Raw genomic sequence first — 11,207 nt, forward strand, 5'->3', positions numbered from 1 at the left:
TAGGCATCTAAAGTATTGTACTCAGAATTTCTGTTGAACATTAATAACAAGACCCTCATCTGCTGCACCGGTTTTCCCGAGTTGGGTTTTTTTAGGGACAATTGTGCAAAAATAACTGTGTCAATTTTATTGTGTGTGCTAGAATTTCTCTATTTCTATTACTTTATTTTCCGCAGTATTTTTATGGTGAAAATTGCAGCTGTGATTTTATTCGTTATTTGCCGTATGCAAATAAACTGCAGAATTAATATTTGAGTTAGAAGAATAATCTCTAGTAGTTGCAATAGATAAAATTTTCACATCGTATCAGAGCTTAATTGATTAGCTGGGAAGTTCGGAAGCAGAAAGGAATTTCGCTGTTTAGAGGGAGCAACAGATCAAAATTCCCAAAGAGATTGCGCAGAGCCCAAAACAGGCAGTTGGAGTTACTAGGGCAGTAGTTCGATTTTTGAGTTGAAGTGAGGCAGGAAAATCGAATTACCCAGATTAGTGATTCCAGCAGTCAGAGGGAGAAATTGAAGCTCATATTTTTTTGCTGAGCAAAATCCTAGTTGGACGCAAAGAGTTTTTGCTGCAGGCTGTAGAGTAGAATCTGTGTCGGGAGAAAAAGAGAAATAACACACTAAAATTGTTCTAGTATAGCCATGGACAGAAGTAACATTCAAGAGACTTCAGATTTGTCTTCCAGATTGGAAGACAAATTCGCTTGCTTAGCAGGATCAACTTCACAGGGAGTCTGGTATATAGACAGTGGAGCTTCAACTCACATGACAGGGGTTAGAGAATATTTCTCTAACTATAAAGAGCAAGATATGGATTTCCAGATTACTATGGGAAACAAAATGAAATGTACTCCAACAGGGAGAGGTACCATAGATTTTCAGGGGGAGTCAGGAGCAAGCACCAACGCTTCAGATGTATTGCATGTGCCAGGATTGGGTATGAACCTGATTTTAGTATCTCAGTTACAGGATAAGGGGTATGATGTTCACTTCATAGGGAAGAAAGTGTATGTCAAACACCCGAGCTGGAAAAAGGTAAGACAGATTGGAGTTTGAAGTAATAGATTGTAACGGTTACAAATCGATTCTCCAATGGCATTGATAGGTAGTAATAGTAGCTATAGGAAGGAGTTGAATGAATTATGGCACAGGAGGATGGGACATCTACATCATGGAGCATTCTAGATGCTCAAAGAAATCGTAATAGGGGTTCCCGAACTTGGAACCGAACACGATGATGTGTGCGGAGGGTGCATACTTGGGAAGTATACAAAGGCGGCATTTCCAAGGAGTGACAACAGAGTTGGTGGCGTGTTAGGACTTATACACTCAGATATTTGTGGCCCGATGTCCATTAGAGCTCTTAGCGGTGTCGGATATTTTGTCACCTTTATTGATCATCATTCCAGGAAAACTTGGATCTACTTCTTGAAGACCAAGGATGAGGTCTTCGATCGTTTCAGAGAGTTTAAAGCTCTCGTGGAGAATGCGACAAGGAAGAATATCAAGGTGCTTCACTCAGACAATGGTGGAGAATACATTGATAAAGACTTCACAAATTTATGTTCGAAGGAATGCATCAAGAGAGAATGGACAACTCCATATAATCCACAACAAAATGGTCTAGCGGAGCGAAAAAACAGAACCATTGTTAGAGTCGCAAAAGCTGTGTTATATGACTAGGATCTACCCAAATTTCTGTGGGTAGAAGCATTTAACACGACAGTGTATATTCAGAACAGGATTCCTCATAGAGCATTAGGGAAGAAAATGCCAGAAGGTGTCTTCACAGGGAAGAAGCCAAAAGTCAGCCACCTCAGAATTTTTGGCAGCATTGCTTATTGTCACGTGCCAGACGATAAAAGGAACAAACTGGATCAGATTGCAGAGAAGGGGTTCTTTGTTGGGTACAACGAAACCTCAAAGGCATTCATAATCTACATTCCTAGCAGTAGGAAGATGGCAGTAAGGTGAGATGTGAAGTTCATGGAGGACCAAGCTTCCAGGAGGGTCTCGTGAGATGCCTGCGGGTGATCAGAATCAGTCAATAGAAGCTCCTTTAGTCCAGCAACAGGGGTAGCCACAGGGACAACCAGTGGGACAGGCAGGAGGATAGTCACAAGGGTCAAGCACTGTGACCAGTACTAGTATTTCCTCAGGTGCAGGAAATCTCAGGAGTTCTCAACAGATGGAGCAGCAGAGACATGATGAGGAGCTGGCATATCCTCCCACAACGAGTGGTTGAGCCAGTAGAGAGGTTCGTCAGATAGTAAGAGATGTAGAGGAGTTTATTGGAACTCCCAGGACGATCAAGAGGTAGCGTAGACAGCCTGACAGGTACAAAGCATTGGTAGCTTAGGTTGCATAACCTTCAATTTTTCAGGAGGCTGCATAGCATCATCAACTGTGGATAGATGCCATGGTAGAAGAATATGGCTCTGTCATGACTAATGATGTTTGGGAGGTAGTGCCCAGGCCAGAAGACAGATCAATTGTAGGTTCGAGGTGGATCTATAAGATCAAGTATGCGGCAGACGACAATGTGGAAAAGTACAAGGCTAGGTTCATGGTAAAGGGGTATGCACAAAAGGAAGGGATAGATTATGAGGAAACCTTCGCCCTAGTTGACAAATACACTTCTATCCGGTCAATTATATCTCTAGCAACTTAGATGGGATGGCAAATTTGCCAGATGGACGTCAAGGCAACCTTCTTGAACGGAGTGATAGAGGAGGAAGTGTACATAGAATAGCCAGAGGGCTTTGAGACTTAGGAGAGGCGCACATGTGTGCAAATTGAAGAAGGCTCTATATGGGCTCAAGCAGGCTCCTAGGGCATGGTATGGTAGAATTGACACCTACTTGCAGCAGATGGGGTTCGTCAAGAGTGATGCAGATCCCAACCTTTACTATTTGATGGTGGAGGATGAGCCTCTCATTCTAGTTTTGTATGTGGATGATCTATTCTTGATAGGATCATTAGGGCTCATAGAGGATTGCAAGAGAAACTTGGCAACAAAATTTGACATGAAGGATTTGGGGTTGATGCACTATTTCCTAGGATTGGAGGTGTGGCAGAAGGATGGGGAGATCTTCCTTGGGCAAGGAAGATACGCTATAGATATTCTGAAGAGGTTTAGAATGCAGGATTGCAGACCCATGTCTACACCCATGATTACCAACTGGAAGAAGATAGATGCATCAGATGACAAGGATGTCGACCCCACCTTGTATAGACAGCTCATTGGGTCTCTCATGTATCTGGTCAACACTAGGCCAGACATTTGCTTCGCAGTCAATACCCTTAGTTAGTTCATGGTGGAACCGAAAAGGGTACATTGGGCAGCAACGAGGCATATTCTAAGGTACATTCGCGGCACAGTTGAGTATGGGTTGAAATATACTTGAGAGGATGATGTCAGACTTTGTGGGTACACAGATGTAGATTGGGCAGGTAGTTCAGTGGACAGGAAAAGTACCTTCAGGTACTGCTTCAGTGTTGGATCAGGGATGGTTTCTTGGTGTAGCAGGAAGCAGAAGTCAGTAGCACTGAGCTCTACAAACGCAGAGTATATGGCAGTGAGCACAGCTATGTTCGAAGCTATATGGCTTCGGACGCTGGTAGTGAGCTTGTTCAGGCAAAGGATGGAGGTGACTAGTGTCTATTTTGATAATCAGAGTTGCATAAAGCTCTCTGAGAATCCAATGTTTCATGACAGGGCGAAGCACATCGATATTCAGTGTCACTTCATCAGAGATTGTGTATAACAAGGAGCAATCTAACTACAGTATGTTCCCACAAAAGAGCAAGTTGCAAATATACTTACGAAAGCTCTAGGGAGAGCTAAGTTCGTCTATTTCAGAGAACAAATGGGTATGATGGAGAACCCGTTTCAGTAGCAGAGACAGGTTATTTTGGATGTTGCAGTTGGAGCAACAACAGATGAGAGGGAGTTGCACTGCTGATGCAATGTTGGCAGCAGTATGGTAGGGTTAGCAACAACCAAACATCAGCAGCGTGACGGGAGATGATACAGAGTCAGGGTGTTGCTATAGGGGGCAGCAACACTAGAACACATTCCTCACTAAGAGGGAGTGTTACTTTTTGTAGCATCGGATGTGTTCTAGCCACAAAATTTTGCAGAGACGCTAGAATACATGAGATCTCCAAAACCAAGAAATCCTTTCTGGAAATTTCGCCTAGAAGTTTCTCAATTAGATTATTAACCAATTTTCAAATATTTCCTAAGTCTAAACTTAGGGAATATGGTTAATTAATCAGTATTAGTTGAGATAAGGCAAGAATCATCTAGAAACTCACTCAGATCGACCCAAAAATGATCCTAGCCATTGATTAGATTTTAAACTTGGTCGTTGGTGCTCCAACAATTAGATTTTAAACTTGGTCGTTGGTGCTCCAACAATGGATTATAAAAGAAAGTTGATGTAATGGTGGAGATCATCCAGTGCAGATACTCAGTTGCCTAGGCACTTCGATTTTCTCAGTAGCAGCAGCTCAGTAGAGAATATAGAGCCATAAGGTGAGTAGCAAGAGGAAGAGGAAAGAAGCAACATTTTGGGAGAACGTTTTTCAGTTCCCGGAAGAGTCGAAGGAAGGCCGAAACCTTCAGAGGGCCAGCGTAGGGACTGCGCAGAGGTTGACGCAGGCATTTTAGCGCAAAGGTCAGTGAAGCTATTTCAGAGGCAGAAAAATCGCTGTGGGGTGAGAAAAATTCTCACAATATTTTTGCCAGTGTTTTCTTTACATTAGATTGCCAGTTGGGCATCTAAATTATTGTCCTCAGAATTGTCTAAATTATTGTACTCAGAATTGCCGCTGAACATTAATAATAAAACTCTCATCTGCTGCACCGGTTTTCCCGAGTTGGGTTTTTCTGGGGACAATTGTCCAAAAATAACTGTGTCAATTTTATTGTGTGTGTGCTAGAATTTCTTTGTTTCCAATATTTTATTTTCCGTAGTATTTTTATGGTGAAAATTTCAGCTTGTGATTTTATTTGTTATTTGCCGTAAGCAAATAGATTGCAGAATTAATTTTTGAGTTAGAAGAATAATCTCCAGTAGTTGCAATAGATAAAATTTTCATAATTGTCCTATTGAAGAAACCCTGGAGTTCCTATCTTGGAAACCCTAAAAGCAAGTCCTTATCATAAATTCTAGAAACCCTAATTCTTTTTAAGAAACCCTAATTGTTGAAACCCTTCATATAAAAGTTTAAAACCCTAAACCTAATTAATAAAATGCCCTAGAAACCCTAATTCTTGTGAAGAAACCCTAACCCTTGTCCTAACCCTTATCCTAATCCTTAAAAACCCTAAGTCCTAAATACCTAGAAACCCTAAGTCCTAAATGTATACACTAATAAAACAATAAAATCCTAAAACTCTGACCTTGTCCTTAAAATTTTTATTTATTACCCTATTCCAGTTTCCTATTAAAATCCCAATTCCTAGCTCCTATACAAAATTCCTAAAAACATTAAGGAATTAAAATATATATTTACAAGGTTCATTCCTCTCGTTGGCTGCCAAAACAAAAATGTGACATCAAAATATTTTAATTTAACTTTAAAAAATTAATATAAAGGTTGGCTTCAACCCTTCATGTCGGCTTCTCCAAAACAGTGTCGAAACACATATAAAAGGGAAGGATGAAATACCTCGATTGCACATAGTGAGCTCGGTGAAGAATAAACAAAAGAAAAAGTTCACACCTCGTGAACTTAAGAAGCATAAATGTTAAAAACTGTTGGTTGCATCTGTGCTTCGAAACCATTAGAAGAAAAAGGCAGCAAAAGTCTCTATATATTCTTTCGGACTACAGATAGGCTTCCTACAGAATGCATTACAGAACGATTGAACCTTTTTTTGTGACCTGTGAAGAATACACATTGAAGAACGACTACGGACCTGCATACGACACCTCAATATCTTCGACCTGTGCTTAAAATTGCAGAGATTCTGTTGGTATTCTTTTCAGAATGGCTACAAACAATTCGGTTGTCTGAAGACTTAATCTTGTGGATATTTATGACTCGACTTTGTGGAGGACTCGATTTAGAGCAATCCGTGCAGACTTATAACCATTGCAAGCAGTTGGAGACCTGTATTACGGTCCTGTAGAATCTCATTGAAGACTGTGACCTGACTCAAGATTTGGTACATCTGAGTGTGGAAGTTCGGACGGCACAGTGGCATTTTGGGTATCACTCAGACTTGGAGATCTGTTACAATAGAAGGGCAGGATATTTGTGAAAAACCAATTCATGTACTTGTAGTCCAGTGAAGATGATCTGAGGAGCATTTAGACCTGTAGCAGCCACTCTCCTCGGACCTGTAGCAGACACAATTTCAGAACTTATTGAATTTCAGAAGTCAGACCTGTGAGTTCGGTCCTGAGATCTTCATAGGTTAGCTTACGTGTGCTTATTTTGGAGCTTGCAGATTAATACGCCTTGAAAGAAGCCTATTGAAGTGACCTTTAGAGAAATTATTGAAGCATTGTTGAAGGACTGTTATAAATATTCTTGAAGGCCACTTGTAGCAGTATAGTTGAAGAGCACTTAAAAACATTAGTAGCAGGATTTTGAAGGCCTCATGGAATAGTCTTTGAAGAAGTTTTCCTGTGTAGAAATGAAGAATTGTGGAGACACCTTTTGAGAATCAAAGTTGTCATCGATGAACTAGTAGACTGTTGAAGACTTGTTGAAGATACCTTGGAGAAGAAACTGTCAAGGCTTATTGCAGAAGTGTTTGGGAAGCCTTGAAGAACAACTTGTACTCATTATTGAAGAATTGAAGCAGTGGGTTGGAGCCCTAGAGGTTGGAGCCTCATAAAGACTAGGTTGGAGCCTGGACCAGTGGATAGGGTTGGAGCCCTAGAGGTTGGTGCCTCGTTGAAGTCCAAGTTGGAGCTTGGCACAGTGCAGGTCGGAGCCTGGTTGATTGAAGATTGGAGTCTTCATCTAGGGTTGGAGCCCTAAACTATTGTTGTACTTGATTTATTGTAAAAAGAGGATTGGAGTCCTCATCATTGATTAATAAAATTATTTATATCATTGTTCATTTTGTGTTCTAGTTATAAGTGATCTTAACTGGCATAAAAAATAACAATTGTAAAAGAAATATTGATTCACCCCCCCTCTCAGTATTTCCAACACTAATAAAGAAAAGACAAGAAGATAAGTAAAGCTCACAAGCAAATATTAAGGTTTAGGAAAATCTGAATTAATAGCTGCCATATTGCATTTTCCAACACCTCGAAATCCATCCTAGCCGCATCATAAGGGAAACTGAAAATGGGGATATTACACTTTTAGGGGTCACATTTTTATACTGTTCCCATTTCAGAAACTTGCACTGGTTTTCAAATTTTGTGCAACGTAGGAAAAACAACAAAATGTCATTACTGTTAGTTGCATCTGTAGAAAGTAATACCACTGAAAAGAACAGCTGAATATCTTTCAAATACGTGTAATAATGTATTCCTATGATACATTTCTAATCCGAAACTTCAGACTGCCATGTTCCCAGCATTTTTTTGGACTCCATATTGTTGCAAATCTGCTGAAAACGTTGGAAAATCTCATTTGACTATAATTTAGTGAGTTTTGACCCAAGTTTCCACTCTGGTTGCCAAGTTGACTTGCCAATTACTTGACAAAATTGAAGTCGTTTTTCACTGATATATCCTTTATACTATTGGGTATTTTACAGAAGAGTACATATAGTCTGAAGTGATGAAAATACGTGGATGCTAGGGATAAGATTATCCAAAGAATAAACTGATCATAGAGGGAAAAAAACCCACACAGTCAGCTTTAGAGATAAAGCCCATCTAAAAAGCAAATGAGGGCTAAAAATACAGTGGCCCTTGGGTCCAAAACAAATATATTAATATCTAGACGACACCACGTGGTGCACTGGTGTTCTGATACCATATTGGAATTTGAGAAGACTGAATGCCAATGGTATTCACAGGGTGAGCAAAATATTAAATGTAGTTTCTACTTCATTTAAATGTAGTCTCTTATTTTACGTAGTGTAAGGTACACAATTATGCAATTTATTGAAGTTAAAAAGAAGGGTTTGTACTTTGTAATTGATCAAAAATTAAAATTATGGTATGACATAACATCACAGGGTTTGCCGAACTTGAATCTCGAGGTTCAGTGAACCTCAACAAAATGTTCAGATCTGGGTTGGGTTCGCTTTCCTCTGTTTGGTTTGAAATGGGTTGGCAGGTTAATTAGATTCTGTATGCACAGAAGTTTGAAATGGGATGAATTTTTAACAAATGTGGACAAATTCTTACAGATTCGCCCATTACATTTGGCTGAACAGAAAGAATATTGTTTTCATTAGTACTGGATCTAAATTCGCTGAAATTCACTGGAACTAAATTTGGGACGTGCTCTTGATCTCCATATATGTGTGCCATTGTGCCGTCATCGATGCAGGTTTTTGATCTTGATCTTTTGATGACGCAACTTAACCTGGGAACCAAACTGGTACTCCCTTTGACTTTGGGTCATCTGTGGGATTTTCTGCTGGAAGTTTTGCAATGGGATCTGCTGCTGCCCCAATCGACCTAGCCCTAGAATTGCCTGGAGCATAAATTAAGTTATATATACTATTAACTTATATGAGGTTTACAAAATAATAGAGTAGATAATATTTTTAGGATGTAAATTAGTGTAAATTTATATAATTTAAAACTTATATATATAATCGTGAACCTCATCTGACTGTCATAAAAAGTTTGAGTTGGAATCGAACTTAATCGTTGCTGAACCTGAACTGTGTGACATAGGTATTACAATAATTCACCTACTAAAAATAGCTGGTCTAACAGCCTTGAGTAACACTAATGTTTTGAATGGTGCGTCTGTCACTCCAACTGGCAACCTGTAACAGCTAAATCCCTTTCATATAGTCATTAAACCCCCCAGAACATGATATGGAGAAGAGGGCCATATTTCAGCATGTTGGGTCAGTAATATGTGCTACTCCAAGATCCGGAAATGTATTAAATTTTTTGTTAATGCTGATAGGTAAATATCAAGGAACAGAAGAGGTATGCATGCCATATATTGGGGAATGATGGAAGGATTGGTTGTTCTGTGCATTTAAGATTTGAATTCCCTATTGCGAGTGAACTTAAGCGTGCAATAGGACGAATGAATAAAAACTGGATTACAAGACCAGGTTGATTACACAAGATGCCAAATTTGTTGGTTTTTTGTTGCAGAGTATGTTTTTTTGGTATAAGTGGGCCTGGTATGCATACTTTATAAGAATTATGTAATCTTGCAAGCATGCATAAACTGCTAGGATTTATCGACACAATACTGCCTGTTGTGTGCATTTGACATTTTTACAAGGATCTTCATACCATGCTGCAATTTTCCATTTTCATGCATATGATAATTAAATTCACATTTATATATAAAAAATGCTGAATCTGGGCTGATGCTATATGTTTATTGTGCATAAGTTTGTTGCTTTGAGACTATTTATATTTTTCATATTTCTACCTAGCCTTAATGTGCTTGGCTTGGATGATAAGCACATAACATTTTCAAATATGTTTCTTACAGGTTGAAAGATCTTCATGCAAAATGCCCGAAGGAGTTAGATTCATATTCTGGTTGTATGTACTATTATACCAATGAGTTTGAGTTATGTCGGAAGGAGCAAAAGCAATTTGAAGCAGCTTGCTCATTGGGTGACTGATTAAATGTCCAGTTCATGAATTAGTTCCACTGGATCAAATGACAAGAATCGAACTACTTGATTTTAAATTACTGATTAAAGAGGAGAATCTCTTTTGGCACAGTAAAATTTTTCTACAATAAGTTGATACCCTTCAATTTTGATAAGGGACTGATTTTGACCAATTTGTTTCTTCACCTCCAGTTCATGAACTAGTTCCACCGGATTGAATGAAAAGAGTCAAAATATTTGATTTTAAATTAGTGATTAAAAATGAGATATTCTCTTTTGGCACAGTACAATTTTTCTACAATAAATTGATACCCGTCAATTTTGACAAGGCATTGCCATTGACCAATTTGTTTCCACTGCAGGTTTTATTCTGTGCATGCAGATTGCCCAACTTATATTTGTGTATGTAGATTGTATCACTATATCATCTAACGGCATTCTGATAACATGCAGGAATTTAGTTGAGTTATTTGTCTTTACTGGACTTTTGTTCCCAAATTATTGCCTGGCAAAAATAGTTGTAATTCTTCTGGTTCAATATATTATGGAAATAACTGTGATTCCTTGGGTTCATTATTTGAGAGGAGATTACATTAATTCTCAGGCATCTAGATTATTATTACAACTGCAAAACGCATATTCTCATAATCTCCTTGTTTTCAAAGCTAGTAATGGATGCAAGGACATTGAATGTAAAGACTGAGAGTCATCATATAGAAAATGATGGAAAATAGAACTTGTTAACGGTAGAATTGTTCGGCAGCCCATAAATAGAAAAGGCTACAGAGTAGTATTGTTGTGTTTTTTTATACAAAATGAGGTCACTCTTCTCATGGCATATATAGAGGGCAAGTATATGAAAAAAATTGTTCAAGTTGTCAGTAAGAGTGTTTTATAATTTTTATAGTTGAATGTTGAATTCAAGGTTTAAATGTGATTTATCTCATAAAAGGAGTTTTAAATTAGAAATTAGAAATACCAAAGCCTAGTAGATTTATATTGGAATTCGTTGCTAACAGTATTTTTCCTTTTGAATCCATCACTACTAACATATTATAATGAATGAATACAATTTGCACCTTACAATTATAGCTGATGTCTTTTCTTTTGCTGAAAACAATAATTGTATCACGGACATGCAACACGTATGTCAAGCTCAGTGGGATAATTCAACTAGTGTGATGTTTTGCTTTTGCTAAAAACAATAATTTTTAGAATCCATCACTACTAACATATTATAATGAATGAATACAATTTGCACCTTGCAATTATAGCTGATGTTTTTTTTTTTTGCTGAAAACGATAATTCTATCACAGACATGCAACACATGTATCAAGCTCAGTTGGATAATTCAACTGGTGTGATGTTTTGCTTTTGCTAAAAACAATAATTTTAATCATAGATATGTAACACATAGCAAGCTCAGTGTGATAATTCATTTGGTGGATCAGTTCTTGGG

The 11,207-nt window shown here is 38.3% G+C and overlaps 1 protein-coding gene across 2 annotated transcripts in view; it reads left to right on the top strand.

Annotated features, from left to right (window-relative positions):
• Positions 1-10,031, top strand: part of LOC149244914 (NADH dehydrogenase [ubiquinone] 1 alpha subcomplex subunit 8-B-like) — a 128,572-nt gene extending 118,541 nt beyond the window's left edge. The window contains exon 3 of one of the 2 annotated variants that reach the window (XM_089457601.1): positions 9,621-9,836. In XM_089457601.1, the coding sequence (XP_089313727.1) occupies positions 9,621-9,625 (5 nt within the window). In that variant the 3' untranslated portion in view covers positions 9,626-9,836. Of the gene's footprint in view, positions 1-9,620 lie in introns of both variants that reach the window. The other variant, XM_089457600.1, reaches the window with a different exon arrangement.
• The last annotated feature ends 1,176 nt before the right edge of the window (positions 10,032-11,207 follow it).

Source organism: Pinus tabuliformis, chromosome 7 (genome assembly GCF_031772625.1).
Source record: "Pinus tabuliformis cultivar Carrire ecotype Pingquan chromosome 7, CPIR1, whole genome shotgun sequence".
Classification (NCBI taxonomy): Eukaryota; Viridiplantae; Streptophyta; class Pinopsida; order Pinales; family Pinaceae; genus Pinus; species Pinus tabuliformis.